We start from the raw sequence: 17,500 nt of genomic DNA on the forward strand, positions 1-17,500 counted from the left end.
AGCAGTAGTAGTAATAAGTAGTAATATAGTAGTAGTAGTAGTTAGTGTAGTAGTAGTATAGTAGTAGTAGGAGTAGTAGTTAGAAGTAGTAGAAGTAATAGTAGTAGCAGCAGCAGTAGCTGTAGTGGCAGAAGTGAGAGCAGCAGTGGTGATGAATATGGGTGACGTTGACATCTAGTGGTGGTCAATCCTGGTGTTGAGTCCGCGTGGAGTCAGCGTTCCCAACAACTTGATCAGGTGAGTTTCCCTACGTCGACGGGCGAAGTGTCCGAATGGCAAAAACTGAGCACACACACCACGCACACACTGTACATCGCAGTGGTCTGGCAGATTGAAGTGTCTGGCCACTGCTGTGTCTGCACAGTTCGATATGTCACGCAAGTGCTGCACGAATCTGTCACCCAGCCTCTTTCCGGTCTCACCAACGTAAGCAATCCCACACAGGGAGCACGTAATCGCATAGACTAGATTACGGTCAGTGCAAGTAACGGCCGCCTGATGTCCCAAATCTTGTCTGGAAAGCTGACTCTGTCATACTCCCACAGGTGCCCACAAGTCTTGCATCGGGGTCGCATACACGATCTGGCTTTAGGTCCATCCCTAGGTATGGGTTCCAGGCGGCTTCTGACAAGGAGATCCCTCAGGTTACGATCCCGTCTACTACTACTACTACTACTACTACTACTACTACTACTACTACTACTACTACTACTACTACTACTACTACTACTACTACTACTACTACTACTACTACTACTACTACTACTATTACTACTACTGCTACTACTACTACTACTACTACTACTGCTACTACTACTACTACTACTACTACTACTACTACTACTACTACTACTACTACTACTACTACTACTACTACCACTACTACTACTACGACTACTACTACTACTGTTCATACTACTAAAAGTACAACTCTACCTACCTACCTATCTATCTATCTATCTATCTAGCTAGCTAGCTAGCTAGCTATCTATCTACTGATTATCCACCGATTCATAGTCATCTACCTTCCTAGCTCTCTCTCATTGTGTCCAATCATCCACTTTTTCATCCATTAATATACATATAGACCCAGCTATCACTCGGCTGTTTACTCGCCCTCTCTCACCTCCCCTCCACCCTTTCTCTCTCTCTCTCTCTCTCTCTCTCTCTCTCTCTCTCTCTCTCTCTCTCTCTCTCTCTCTTTCTTTTCTTTCTTTCTTTTGTCTTTGTCCCCCCTCCCTCTTTCTCCCTCCCCCCCTCTCTCTCTCTCTCTGATTCCCCCCTCTCTACCGGTCCGCCTCAAACCAACCCCCCCCCCCCCCCGCCCCCTTTTTTTTAATTTTTTTAAATTTTTTTAAAAATTTTTCTTTTAATTTTTTTTCTTTTATTAATTTCTCTCTCTCTCTCTCTCTCTCTCTCTCTCTCTCTCTCTCTCTCTCTCTCTCTCTCTCTCTCTCTCTCTCTCTCTCTCCCTCTCTCTCCCTCTCTCTCCCTTCTCTCCCCTCTTTTCTGACCATCTACCTATCTATCTGCCTATCCATCTATCTATTTATTGGTGTATTCCACTTTACTATCGCATCGTTCCTTCGCGAAGATTCGACCTTCGCTCATCCAACAAACCCCCCCCCCCCCCCCCCCCCCCACCTCCGCCGTGACCCTTTCACCTCGCCCCCTCCACCCCCCCCCCCTACTGTTCCACTACAGCGTTCCTACTACTACTACTACTACACTACTACTACTATACTACTACTACTATACTACTACTACTACTACTACTACTACTACTACTACTACTACTACTACTACTACTATACTACTACTACTACTACTACTACTACTACTACTACTACTACTACTACTACTACTACTACTACTACTACTACTACTACTACTACTACTATACTACTACTACTACTAACTACTATACTACTACTACTACTACTACTACTACTACTACTACTACTACTACTACTACTACTACTACTACTACTACTACTACTACTACTACTACTACTACTACTACTACTACTACTACTACTACTACTACTACTACTACTACTACTACTACTACTACTACTACTACTACTACTACTACTACTACTACTACTACTACTACTACTATACTACTACATACTACTACTACTACTACTACTACTACTACTACTACTACTATACTACACACTACTACCACTACTACCACTACTACTACTACTACTACTACTACTACTACTACTACTACTACTACTACTACTACTACTACTACTACTACCAATATGTCTTTTATCTTCCATTATAGTCTGGAAAGTTCTGTTCCCTGACGCTGACCTTTGCTTATCAATTAGATCACCCCCCTGGGGCACCCTATCCTCTACCCACGCCACGCTAACATTTCATTCATACTGCAACCACCATTGAGTACAGACGATACAAGTTATTTTTCATTATATTTTATTTGTTTTCCACGTTTATTTGTGTATTGTTGTGCTGACGAAGGGTTTGTACCCGAAACGTCCATTGTCTGTTTTGTTCCCATACGAAGCCTTTCCATTTTCACTCTTTCGTTAGTATTTTACGATCACCGGCTTCAGGCAGCCCTTACCGTTTTCTACTTATCTATATATATATAATATTTCTACTTTCTGTCGCTCGCTGTCTCCTCTCCCTCCCCTTTCTTCCATCTCCCTTCTATTCTCTCTGTCTCTCTCTCTCCCTCTCTCTGTCTCTCTCTGTCTCTCTATCTATCTATCTATCTATCGCTCTATCTATCTATCTATCTCACACTTGCTGTGTCTTCTATCCCCCTATATTATGTTTTCTGAGTCCGTTCTGTCTTTGTCCTGGAATGGGATTACTTGATACTCTCTCTCTCTCTCTCTCTCTCTCTCTCTCTCTCTCTCTCTCTCTCTCTCTCTCTCTCTCTCCTGTGTTTCCCCATCCTCTCTAATGTGTCTCTCTCCTCCTCCCCCCACCCCCCTTCTCTCCATTTCCCGATCTCTCTCTTTCTCTCTCTCTCTCTCTCTCCCTCTCTCTCTCTCTCTCTCTCTCTCTCTCTCTCTCTCTCTCTCTCTCTCTCTCTCTCTCTTCACTTCTTCTTTCAACCAGGTACGAATTTCTATACATTATTGTGGCTTCAAAGACACGATGTTTAAAAAAATGGCAAAATTGGTACACGGCACGTGATACTACTCTTTCTAGAAAATTCAGTGCAAAAAGGTAACAGGTTGTTAACGACCTCTTTGGCGTGGGTCCCGATAACTCAGTTGGTAGAGCACTCGCTTCACGCGCAAAGGGACCGAGATCGATCCTGGATGAAGTCGAAATCTTTTTCTGCCCCCATCCCCCTCCACCCGGCATTGGTGGGTAGCTGGATCTGGTAGACTTGGCGGAAAGTACTTTGCGATAGACTAGCGTCCTATCCAAAGGGGATCAAGCAATTGCTATTGTGCTGTTTATCCTTACCGATCTCTGGGATGATTTAACAAAGTGCCTTACTAGATGTTACCCCCCTTTTTGATAAGGAAGAACTCAATTGTCTGCTCTACTCTGAAAAGAAAAGAAAAACAAAAAACCCCAAAAATAAAAACAAACAAACAAACAAAAAAGCAACAAGTATTTGAAGTTATGTCCAGAAAATTCGTCCTTCAAATATCGATCGCCGATTAATATTAAAAAATGACCATTGATCTTGTCAAAAACATCTCAAACCTGGGATTTCACAACAGAGAAGTCCTAGGTTTGAGCGTGTGTACTTGAAGCGGGGCGGCCCTCTTGTTTCTGCATTGAACTACAAATACAAATTTCAAAATGAAAATGTTGCTGCTTGAAGCGCGAAAATCCTCCCCCCTCTTTTTTTTTTAATAATAAAATGTAGATATGAACATTTGTATAGCGCATTTCCACGGAGTAATCATGCCCAATGCGTTTCACATTGTTCCATAATATGTTCCCCCGTAGACCGATAATACTTCAATTTCATATAGTATATTGGCTTCTGTTATGTTGGGCGTCCTTTTTGTACGAACACGTACAATCGCACTGCCTGTAGAACTGATTCACAACTGAGTTGAGTGAGGTAATGTATTTAAAGTGCCTTACCCCAAGAATCAAAGTCGGGACACAATTTTCTGCGTTCGTTATCACCTATCCAACCACTGATCGCGCTTAACATTGCCCGCCCGGTTATCAGACCTAAATGTGTTGCAGGCGCCGTAAAAACCTTAAATAATAGTAAATAAATAAATTCCCTTCATTTATCCCATAGGGGAAGTTTGTCTCTAGGGTCTATTCCAATGGAAGACTGGAATAATCCAAGCGCCAGCCGCAATGCAGCGCCGCAAACATCTCCAACCCTGCCGTCGAGCTGACTACTACTAACTGCTTACTGTTGTTGTAAGCGATCCGTAACGGCATACGCCGGGCCCGTTTCCGAACCGCTTCGCTCCCAATTATCGTCATATGAACGCTGAGTGAATAAGTCATTCTGTTGGGTTGGTACAGAGCTGCCTAATGTCATTTCAAAAAATCGTAGTTTAATAATAATAATAATAATACTAATAATAATAATAATAATAATAATAATTATTATTATTATTATTATTATTATTATTATTATTATTATTATTATAAGAAGAAGAAGAAGAAGAAGAAGAGAAGAAAACAACAACAACAACAACAACAACAACAACAACAACAACAACAACAACAACAACAACAACAACAACAACAACAACAAAATAATAATAATAATAATAATAATAATAATAATAATAATAAAATCTTTATTGTCCTCAAAAAAGTGACAATTTGTCATTTGGTTACACATTTATAACAATACAATATTGACATAGACACACTCACACAGATGCACACTAGTAACCTCGTAGTCGAGAAAAATTTTTTTTAAAAACGGAAAAGAAGAAAATTTCACTTTAAATAGCTTTAAAAATAAACAATTTGCTCTCAGCATGATCCAAAAATGCTCCAATATCCTGAATATAGGTTATAAGAAGCTAGACTTTTCTTCTCAACAAGATCTATTGAGTCAAAGAGACCTACCTATGCATCTTTGTAGCTGGAGCCAACAATTCGTATTTCTACGAATTCTCCATAGTACAAGGCAGGTCCGTTGGTGGTGATGATGATGATACGTGTATAGGTACATAGTAATAATAATAATAATAATAATATTGGTAATTATGATGATGATATTACATCGGGTTTTTGGCTGAGATAGGTCGTTGACCTGGATGGATTAAGCTGTTCTCTCACTCTCTCTCTTTCTCTCTCTCTCTCTATCTATCTCTCTCTCTCTCTCTCTCTCTCTCTCTCTCTCTCTCTCTCTCTCTCTCTCTCTCTCTCTCTCTCTCTCTCTCTCTCTCTCTCTCTCTCTCTCTCTCTAGAGCTGTGTATTTTTTTCTTATGCATCTATCACCTTACATCAAAGACCGGGGGGGGGGGGGCATATCGCAATACATTTGATGCTCCCTCCATTTGTCAGAAATACATGATTCCCTTTCACTCTTCAGACAAAAAGTAATACATCTACTACTCCTCCATTTTCCAGAAATACATGGTTCCCCTGAAGACTCAGTCTAGCGTGGACGACAACATCGTGGACAACATCTTCTACATGATCCCAGAGATCCTCACTCATCACTCCATCTACCTGGACTTTCTGGACAATGTCTGGAAACACTGGGAGACTTCTCGCAGCACTGTAGGAAACATCATCAACACCATTGTAAGAAGTTTTGTTTTATTTATATGTTTATATATATATATATATATATATATATATATATATATATATATATATATATATATATATATATATATATATATATATATATATATATATATATATATATATATATATATATATATATAGGCTAGGTTATTAGTGTCATCGACAGTTTTGTTATAGCATAGACTAGTTGGGGTCTTCCACCACCACCATTATCATCGTTATCAAAATCATCATTGTTATCATCATCATCATCATCATCATCATCATCATCATCATCATCGTCATCATTATCAACCTCAGCAAAATTGTTATCATCATCAGCATCAGCACCATCATCATCATTATCATTATCACTACAATCATTAATCATCATCATCACCATCATCATTATCATCGTCTTTATCATCATTCTTATCCTCCCCACCCTTGTTTTGTTTCCAACCAGTTTGCCAAGCAGACAGTATTAGAGAGCTACATGTCGTTTGTAGAGAACTACAAAGCCTCTGGTAAAGTCATAGAACACGCACTCAACACCAAATCATCTGTACAGAAATTCATTGAGGTAAGCACTCACCGTCCATTTTTAACTTGTACTAAAAGAAAACCAAACACTGTCCATTTTGAACTTGTTCTTAAACAAAAACAAACACCGTCCATTTTCAACAAAAACAATCACCGTCCATTTTCAACTTGTTCTTAAACAAAAACCAACACCGTCCATTTTCAACTTGTACTTAAACAAAAACAAACACCGTCCATTTTCAACTTGTACTTAAACAAAAACAAACACCTTCCATTTTCAACTTGTACTTTGTACTTCAACAAAAACAAACACCGTCCATTCTCAACTTGTACGTAAACAAAAACAAACACCGTCTATTTTCAACTTGTACTTCAACAAAAAACAAACACTGTCCATTTTCAACTTGTACTTCAACAAAAACAAACACTGTCCATTTCCAACTTGTACTTCAACAAAAACAAACAAAAGAATTAATAATAAATAGATAAATAAATGAATAAATAAATAACTTACTTACTTACTTACTTATCCAAACCAGCGACCCTTCAGTCTTGTGTCGTGATGTAGAAGTAGGTGAAGGTCCGATAACCGAATGCGATTATGGGTTTGACTACGTTGTTGTAATGGGCAATGTGTTGTCTTGGTTTGAGGGTGTTTCCATTACATCAATGAGCCCATGACAATATGGCCTATCAGACCTGTAAATAAACACACGTCGCCTGCACCCTTTCAACAACACGTGTCGCACACTTGTCTGGTCTTACTCCTTCTGTGACACATCCTTCCCCCACATTGTCTTTGATTCCCAGATGTGTTATGGCAACTAAATGTGTGTTTCAGTTTACCTCCCTTGTATACAGTGTGTCTTCAGGTGGACCACTTGGGTTGCACACTCACACTTCTGTCTTTTGATTTATTGCCTTTTTTGTTTGGATAATCTCATACAATGGGTGCTATTGTATACCAGACCTGCTTAGTACTATGAAACATTCGTAAATATACGAACTTTTGTCTCCAGCTACAGAGATGCATGGGTCTCTTTGACTCAATAAATCTTGTCGAAAAGGAAAGTTTAGCTTCTTAGGACCTGTATTCAGGACTTTGGAGCATTTTTGGACCATTCTGAGAGCAAAATTGTTTATTTCTAAATATTTAAAGTGACTTTTTCTCTTCTTCCCCCCCCCCCCCCCCCTCCCCCTTGAAAACCACGAATTTTATTTAATTTCCAGTAGACAGCTCTGTTGTATACGTTTTAATGGGAAATATTGCAATTGTATAGAAGATGGAAACATCAAATAATATTTTCCACATTTATTTATTTATTTAGAATAGATTTGTATGTTTATCTTTCTGATTTTATTCACTCGTACATTAAAGTCACTGCACTTTTCTCCCCAGTCTTACAGAATGGCATCATTACAGGCTGCAATTTCAAAAGGCTTTTTAAAAATAAAAGATAACTGTGTTTTCCTTGTATTATCTACAAAGATGTAGAGTTTTAAGACACCTTGTTGTAAATGAGTGTGGTTTTGGTATAAAAATATGTGAAGCTGACTGAGAAAACCCGGGAAGATGTGACAAGCTTCGATTCGAGATGTGAGCCAAAATCGAAGATAAAGTGTTTCCCATAGCAACAAATTTTATTCAGAAAATAATTCATAACTTTGGTTATAATGCACATAGAAAAAAAATTTAAAGTGGTAAATGATCAGAAAGGTATGGTCTATACCACTGCATTCATAACTCATTTTATGAAATTTGCTCATTTTTCCGGCTCTTCTCAGCATATTGTGCAGACACCTTGTTGAATACCAGCTTTCCATCATGGAGTAAAGTCCTAAAAGCATTGAAATAATGATAATAACAGAAAAAGTAATAGTATTATTGTAGTAGTTGTAGTTGCAGTTGTTGTAGCAGTAGTAGTAGTAATAGAAGGAGTGATAGTGCTTGTAGTAATATTAGCCGTAGTAGTAGTGGTGGTAGTATTAGTAGTAGTTGTAGTAGTGGTAGTAATAGTAGTAGTAGTAGTAGTAGAAATAGTAGTTGTAGTAGTGGTAGTCGTAGTAGTAGTAGTAATGGTAGTAGTAGTAGTAGTAGTAGTAGTCGTAGTAATGGTAGTAGTAGTAGTAGTAGTAATGGTAGTAGTAGTAGTAGTAGTAGTAGTAGTAGTAGTAGTAATGGTAGTAGTAGTAGTAGTAGTAGTAGTTAATGGTAGTAGTAGTAGTAGTAGTAATGGTGGTAGTAGTAGTAGTAGTAGTAGTAGTAGTAGTAGTAGTAGTAGTAGTAGTAATGGTAGTAGTAAAAGTAGTAGTAGTAGTAGTAGTAGTAGTAGTAGTGATGGTAGTAGTCGTAGTAATTTTAGCAATAGTAGCAATATTAGTTGTAGTAGTCGTATCCCCTCTCTCAACCCAGTCTCAAAACTAGTTATTACACTCCCAGTTGAGCTGCTGGAATCCACCACTACGGCATTTTATAATATGATGACAAACACATTTCATCTGACTTTTAACAAATTAAAAAAACAATTTAAAAAAATAAAAACATTTTACAATAGAAAGAGTAAAAATATCCAAGTCTTTTGTCTTGACATGTCTTTTTTTTATTATCTCCCTTTCCAGCAATGTCAAAAGGAGAGTGGCAGCAAACTGACCATGAAGGATTTGATAGTACGTCCTATCCAAAGAATACCCCGCTATGAGCTACTCATACAGGTAATGCTTTGGATAATATAATGATAATAGTGTACATTTATATATCACCAACATCTCATGCATTATGAGCTCAAAGCACTTTACAAAAAATAGGTTGAGAAGACACGCACACACACACAGACACACATATATATATATATATATATAGATCTCGGTAACTTTCCAGCACAAAGCAAAGATCGTACCGCTGAACCACGCTGCCTACAATCTAAATCTAATAGCTATATATAATATATATATACACGTTGTATATATAAAATATATATATAATATATAAATATATATAATATATATATATATTATATATATATATATATATATATATATATATATATATATATATTATATATATAGCTATTAGATTTAGATTGTAGGCAGCATGGTTCAGCGGTACGGTCTTTGCTTTGTGTCCGAAAGTTACCGAGATCTATCACCTTCACTGCGTGGCCTTGAGCAAGTCACCTCGTCCTAGCTCAATTTGCGGCACTGCACTGCAGCTGGGTTATTCCAGTCTTCCCTTGGAATAAACCCTAGAGACAAATTTGCCCTGTGGGATGAATAAAAGGAAATTCAATGGAACATTATCAACATAGTAATACATGCAAATGTAATAAATGTACAAAAATGAATGAATAAATAAATAAATATTTTTTTAAAAAAAAGGTAATGCTCTTAATAATGAACATGTCGTATCATCTTTTACTTTGAAAAAGAAAATTGAGCATTTATATAGCGCAATATCCACTAAACGTGCTAAAAGCTCTGTACAAGGGGTCCCTTTCCAACAGCAACACTTAACATGTTGGGAGGGCCATAAGCCTGTTAACCAATATTACAATTTTTCCGACAGACAACACTGTCAGGGGCCGGGTACTCAATTTACGGTGAGAGAATGTGAGTAAAGATCCTTTTCAATGACTCAATTATACAACACTCAGACTGGGACTCGAACATTGGACCTTCCAGTCGAAAGGCGAGGTCATACCACAAGACCTTATCTCCCCATCATTTTAATCTTATCAAATACTGTGAAAAAATGATAAATTATTACTGATATTTTCAGCATTTATCAAAAAAATGGGAACACTGTTTACATCTATACAGGCAGAGTTTACTCAGACTGGCGTAAGGTCAATTGATATTAGTGCATGATATTTATAATGAGCAGCATATCCTTCTTTGTGAGACAGTGCATAGTTGAGATCTTGAAAAAGGCTCTTTCCTCACATTCCTCACTGTACTCAGGTGTAAAATGAGCACCTGGCTGTTAACAGCGTTGTTTCTGTCAGAATAAAGTATAATATTGTAATAGGTGTCATATCTCGTCGTACATGTTAAGTGTTGTTGTTGACTAGGGATCCCTTGTAAAGCGCTTTGTGGATATTGTGCTATATAAATGCTAAAGTTAAGTTATGGTATATTTTACTGATATTGAATAGTCGCACCATTATTTACAAATGTGTTTGTTTATTTGTTTGTTTGTTTGTTTCCAGCGTTTACTAGACAACACTCCAAGGGATCACCCAGACTCCCCCTTGCTGCAGCAAGCGTGTCGAGTCATGCATGACTTGGCCATGAAGATTGGTACGGTCAATGACTCACAGCAAGAGGAAGACATGCAAGAAACCCTGAAAAAGTTGGAACTGCTTTTGATATCAGATGTGAGTTGTTTTAACTCTCTCGAGTTCACCCTCATTGAAAATCGAAAAAATTTGTTTGATTTTCCATGCATATGAAGTTGTTTCCTTATGCTGGGAGGTGAAGGCAAATTGTCAAAGATGGGATGGATGGCAGTTGCTTTCTCTCATTAATATAGTAAATGCAATTCATTCACACATTTTTTTAACCCAGAATATTTGCATAGTGGCCAACTGTCCCATTAAAATCATGAGTATGTCGATTTAGCAATCTGAAGAAAAAGGAAAAAACATTTTTTTTTAAATTATTAGACTGTTTGTATGGAAGACCCTGGCTTGTCCCAGGATTATGACTTTTTGACTAGCAATTTAAAACAAGGAACAGGCAAATAGAGACTATTGCTCTAAATCTAGATTATATTTTATGATAGTCCAAACATACTGCCATTTTGGGTCATGACGGTAGTGCGCTTATAGGTGTTCTGTTTTGGCTCTTTGAAACCTTGGATGCTATGTATTCGGCAATTAAAATTAAGGAATTGTCTGTTATTTTCTTTTGATCAAATCCTAGTTTAAAGGAAAACTTGAATTAGATGGCATCACCTTACTTCATACATTTTAAGAGTATACCCATGTATTCTTAGGCAATACCATATCTGTGCATTCTTAAGCAATACCATATCCTGTGCATTCTTAGGCAATACCATATCATGTGCATTCTTAGGCAATACCATATCATGTGCATTCTTAGGCAATTCCATATCCTGTGCATTCTTAAGCAATACCATATCCTGTGCATTCTTAGGCAATTCCATATCATGTGCATTCTTAGGCAATACCATATCATGTGCATTCTTAGGCAATACCATATCATGTGCATTCTTAGGCAATACCATATCCTGTGCATTCTTAGGCAATACCATATCCTGTGCATTCTTAAGCAATACCATATCCTGTGCATTCTTAGGCAATACCATATCATGTGCATTCTTAGGCAATACCATATCATGTGCATTCTTAGGCAATACCATATCATGTGCATTCTTAGGCAATACCATATCCTGTGCATTCTTAGGCAATACCATATCATGTGCATTCTTAGGCAATACCATATCCCGTGCATTCTTAGGCAATACCATATCCTGTGCATTCTTAGTAGACCTGTAAATTCTCAGTCAATTAACTGAAATCAGTCAATTTGTCAAATTCAAATATTTAAAAAAAAGGAAAGAAAGAAAGAAGTGAAGAAAGAAAGAATTCACAAATCGTAGTCGAATGACCGTAAAGTAATTAGGAGTGTTCCATAACGCTACGCATAGCTCATGGGAGCCGTTAATATTAACGATGGATTTATTGCCAAGGCTAAGCGGCGCTTTTTAGAATTGGCGTGACTGAACACATCCCAGTGTAATTTCACACAGCCTTCGTTAAATTATTTTTTCACTTTCCAACCTGTCATGATCCCAACGGTAGCCAATTTTAACTGAGCCGCCGAGCGATAAATTTCACTGTTTCGTCTAAGCCAAAATTGACCACAATTACAAGCTGAGTTTTAAAAATATAAAAAAAAATAAAATGCGAATGCCGGAAGTAACATCTCTGGTAGATGATGGAGACACCTTTAAATCGAAAGTTAGATTAGGATAGATTGCTACAAGCACATTTCGATTGCCTCACATTGTAAACAAACTGGTTGACCGTTTCTTCACTGATTGAGTACCTGATTATAAGGAACAATGGTAAGTAGCCTAATTAATTCCCGTGCAAATCAGGACGTTTTCTGCCATTGTTTTGCTCAAGCCCAAGCGAGCTTGCTGTTTTGTGGCGATTTACCTTCATTTCGATTCTTTGAATTTTTCCGCTACGCCTGCCGAAGTTTCTTCTTGATAATTCACTTCTACTTAATAATTCAAATTCAGTGTATTGGCCAGAAGTCATATTTATTTAATTTTTTTTTCTCTGTCATTTACTGATTGAAAATCAAGTTTGCTCATTGCTACATTATTCTAATGTTCTCACAATGGCTGAGCTGTTCGTGGATCGCAATTCAGACTTGTCGAGCATCGATAAAGTTAAAGATGTGAGTGTGAGGAATAAATTCAATTGGTCATGGCTAGAAGTTAAAGATGATAATGGTGATTATTTTTCTGACTATGTCAAAAAAAATTCCAGAGGCAGGAATATGACTTTGATGAAGTCATCTTTACCTATATGAATGACATGCTTATTTAGCATTCCCTCTACATCAAATTATGGCAGTCATACTTCCAGTAAGAAATAACACCCACTATTTTAATGTATTGTATTTATCACTCTCCTCTCCATTGATGCCCTTATTTTTAAAAAATAATTGAATCTTCAGTTTGTCGAAGAGTTTCAGTCAATTTTTATAGAGCTCATTTACAGGTCTATCTTAGGCAATACCATATCCCAATAGGTATTTGTCATATTGTTGGCCTCTAACCATGCAGGCGACAGTCTCAATGTTATAGTTATTTTTAGTGTAAACTCGAGCATAACTTTAAATATGGCATAACCATGTTTGGCTGTGGATGCTGACAATCTCCTATATCAATGCAATGGAAATTTATGATATTTTATTCCTTCAGACATTAATGTCTAATCTATAATGAATAATTTTCACATAGATTGATGTTATTCAATATGTTTGCTATCTCAATGGGAAACTTTTATACAGGCAGACATGTCTCATTACATCTTTTGTTCAAATCAGTCGCAAAAGTAACAAATTTACAGCCAAATTGAAAACCCTTTGTAATATTCTCACCCTCCAACCCTCCCATGTTCATATAAATGACAAGTCTTGCAGTTTTATTCCTCGTGGTCTGTATTCAGTTGAAACGCATAAGAACATCTGAAGACTGGGAGTGGTCTCTACAAAATTTTTGAATTTTATGGAACTAACCTGAAAGTTGAAAGTTCTTTTTAATTTATCTTGCAATTTCAATTCGTTGATAAAAACAAAAGTCAAGAAAAGTGCATAAAATCATTATTGCGCAAAATGTCTCCAGAGGCACCATGATATCTGTACAACACCCAGATGAAACTTATAGATGATACCCTTCACCTTTCTTGTCATGCTAACATAAAATGTCAATTAATTTTATCCAAATGTTCTTTTTTTTCTTCTCTTTCTTCAAAATCCAGCTGGCTGTTCCAGACAGAGCTTACATTCGACATGACATGGTCCAGTTATTTGTAAGTACTCATTGCTTCCTTAGTTATTAATATACCCGTCTCAGCCATATGTGACCCTTCTCCTCAAAACGGTATTAAGTCGGGTTGGTTAAGATGTTGAAAATTGAATTTATAGCCAGAAATATCAGACTTGTGTTGAGTTTGTATGTTTTATTGAGGAGAATGGATACCATATTTTAGGGTGCTAATGTCAATAATTTATATTTTTTACCAGTTTAACATTTAATTCGGCTTTTAAGCATCTGGTTCGTTCCGACATAATACCGTTTTGAGACGATAGGTCACATATGTCAATATGGATTTGAAGACAGTGGGTTCAAAGCCCAGCTGAGAGGAACACCCCGACTTGTCAAATCCTGCAAACTCTAAAAATGACAAAGATTCTCAGATTTGATTTTCAGCATTTTTAGTGTTATATGACAATGTGTCTTTTAGAAGTCTACAACTACCGGATCCTGATGTGTCCAATTTGTGATTAGTCTCAAAACCATTGATGTGTCTGTCAATGTGTGTTGTAGAAGTCTACAACTACTGACTCTTGATGGGAATATTGTTTTAATTGGGCTTATTTACTTAATTATTTTTGCTGAACTCTTACTGATGGCCATTTACCCTTATTCGACTACCAATAATTTGGATATAAGTACAGTGTTTACTATGGAATTGAAAATAGTTATTTATTTGTTTTAATATGTAAATTTTGATCACCGTGACACTGATTAGACTCCCATAGTGGGCAGGGAGGTACATACTGTGTCTTCTATCCCCTTATATCTATTTTCCAACATGCTTTCTGTCTTTGTCTTGGAATGAGATTACTTGGCCCTGTTCGGAGTCCTGGCTGCGAGGGAAACAGTCGAATGCATAGTTATTGTTTTGGGAGATGATATTTTTTTCCTTGTAAATCACCTCTCTGTTATGTATCATTATATTAATTTTTAATGTATAATGTAAGCATTTGAGTGTATTCCTCTTTGTTGTATTTTGTGCTTGCGGATGAGACTTATAGGTGATCTCAAACTAAGTACATTGGTGGTATGCTCTTGGAATCTATATCTGATCCCTATTTGTTCCCAGTTCCCCTATGTCTTACTTTTTCTTGTGTGCTTTATTTGTAATTCTAGAACTTTTTACTATCCCATTTCTTCCTTTTTACTGGCGCTGATATAACCTGAATGTGTTGCAAGCGCCGTAAAACCCTTAAAACATAAACACACACGCAAACACTGATTAGATACTGAGAGGTTTTCCTCAAATGATTTAAGGAGCAAAATTACTGGATATATATATATATAATATATATATATATATATATATATATATATATATTATATATATATATATAAAATCAGGAAATATTCTTCAGTCGAACTCATTTGATTTTTTGCACCTGAACTTATCAGATTTATACACGATACATGTGACGTCGATTCTCCCTGATCTCATTTCAGAACAGAAAGACCAATGCTGTATCTGGTGTTCTCTGATGTCATCATTGTCAGCAGCATCAAGCGGAAAAGTGGACCCGTCACACGAAAAGTTTCCATCATTTTGTAAGTCGTTCTTCACCATGATGTAGTTTGTTGGTGGCGGTTATAAGTTTGTTCTTTTTCTTTATCTCTGGAAATTGTATTGCGGTGTTTTTAAAAATCTTCTCTACTCTCTTTTCCTTTTTTTTTTTTTTTTTTTCTATTTTGTAAGTACACAATGAGCAACATGATTTGTTCAATAAAAATAGTAACAGCAGTTGTATCAAATTATATATATATATATATATATATATATATATATATATATATATATATATATATATAATATATATATATATATATTATAATATATATATGTATGTATGTATGTGCCAACACAAAAATAATCAGTTGCAAATCGCAGATCACCTTTTGTCAAAAATCGCATTTCTGTCAACTGACTCATTTTCTAGTTTTCCGGATGTACCGGATTCGATTAGCCTTATCTCAGCTTCTGGTCATGATAATTGCTTCAAATAAATTGCAACATAACCAGCAAAGTATATGTTGGTATAAAATGTAGAAAACCTCTCAAAGTAGAAACTAATCTTTTTGACTGATTTTCCTGCACTGCCACATATATACCTCATTTAAATACTAATAGAGTGAAGTGTATGAAAATAATTCAAATTGGCAAGAATCAACGAACTAGTCATGAATTTGAATCTGGTACTCCTCCCTTATTAGATTTTACTCTTTTGTGACGATTACATAATGTCTGAATTATATCCTGAAGGTAGCAAGAAATTTCTACTGTCTTTAACCCCCTCTTTACCCACCCATTGGAAAATCGTCACATTCGTTACGATGCAGCCAACATTTTTGTCATTCAAATTTCTTTTGTACATTATATTTGAACAAAATTGTTTTCTATAGTTAAAGTACATTAACACTGTGTTGAAGAGCTCGTTTAGAAAAAAGAATATGTATTGCAAGAACTTAAAGATTTTGTGTGTGAGTAAAATAAATATATTTTTGTATAGTTTTGGTGTGAAGTTTTTGGGAAAATCCAGAAAATGGCCGGTAAGGAGAGAGTTAACCTACATACTAATGAAAATATACCATCAGGCTCTCAAAATGTTTTAGGCCGATTTCAGATGTAATGCAAATGTTGCTGCTTGAAGCTGGTAGAAATAAATAACAATAATTCAATGGCACGAAAGCTTCCATTTAACTGATGGAGACAGATGATGCAAACGTTTTTGGTTTCCCCTTCATCAACAAAACAAATTCGTTTTTAGTGTTATATTCACCATGTTTTGCTGACAATGGGAAAACCCGAAACGTCCACATTATCTGTCTTTGTTCATCAAATGGCTTTTATTTATGATATTATTGTTAATTATGGCAGATTTCAGCCTAAGTAGTTTTAATTCAATCTCTTTGATTTTTTCAACCATGGATAAGTTCACCTACAAAAGTCTAGATCATATCATCATATTATTGACAAATCTTTTTTCAATGTGTATTTCCCACAGGAAAACCCCCAATGGTCCTGATTATGTGGAGAACATCAAGCATAAAGTCTGGCTACGGGTTGGCCTCGATGATCTTGAGATTGTCAAAAGTAAGTGGAGTCATTTTGCTTGTTTTTTTTTGTGTGTTTTTTTTTTTCGTTTCTTGTTTTTTTTTTGGGGGGGGGGGATTAACCTCTTCCTTTTATTTTGTCACTCACTGGTATAGTGTTTAAGTCAACTTGCAGTTTTGAATCCAAGGTAGAGTGGAAGAGATTTTATCTCACGACCTTCAATTGATTAAAATGACCTTTGATAAGCACACATCTGCTAAATTAACTCACTCAACCCTAACACCGACTATATCCGTAGTTTGCCCATGTTACTTTTACCCCATGCCTTTTTATTACATTTTTTCGGAGACAAATTATGGGTGTAGTATCAAAGCTAATGTTTTTAGTTTTTACATGATAATGGTAATAATAAGAATATCTATGTGCTCATTATAATACATTTTTTTCCAATGTTGAAAAGCAGCAAAAATCTCTAGGATTGAGTGAGTTAATGAGTGAAGATTTTGTCTTTAGAATGAGTAAATGGAAATATTAATTTATTTTTACTCCCTTTTTTATTTTTAAAACTCTAAACAGCTCAAGGTACCCTTACACGTAAACCCACAAT

At 36.3% G+C, this 17,500-nt stretch overlaps 1 protein-coding gene across 1 annotated transcript in view; it reads left to right on the top strand.

Moving 5' to 3' along the window:
• LOC144970481 (rho guanine nucleotide exchange factor 17-like) overlaps positions 1-17,500 on the top strand; it is a 111,057-nt gene that overhangs the window by 78,254 nt on the left and 15,303 nt on the right. Inside the window, 9 exon segments of the mRNA XM_078910175.1 lie at positions 5,564-5,740; positions 6,192-6,308; positions 8,888-8,980; positions 10,474-10,641; positions 13,786-13,840; positions 15,288-15,311; positions 15,314-15,389; positions 16,844-16,932; positions 17,470-17,500. The exon segment at positions 17,470-17,500 is cut by the window's right edge and continues 82 nt beyond it. Coding sequence (XP_078766301.1) covers positions 5,564-5,740; positions 6,192-6,308; positions 8,888-8,980; positions 10,474-10,641; positions 13,786-13,840; positions 15,288-15,311; positions 15,314-15,389; positions 16,844-16,932; positions 17,470-17,500 — 830 coding nt within the window.

The sequence above is a fragment of the Berghia stephanieae genome, chromosome 4, assembly GCF_034508935.2.
Source record: "Berghia stephanieae isolate SIO BIC M18660-M18661 chromosome 4, UCSD_Bste_1.3, whole genome shotgun sequence".
In the NCBI taxonomy this organism is placed as follows: domain Eukaryota; kingdom Metazoa; phylum Mollusca; class Gastropoda; order Nudibranchia; family Aeolidiidae; genus Berghia; species Berghia stephanieae.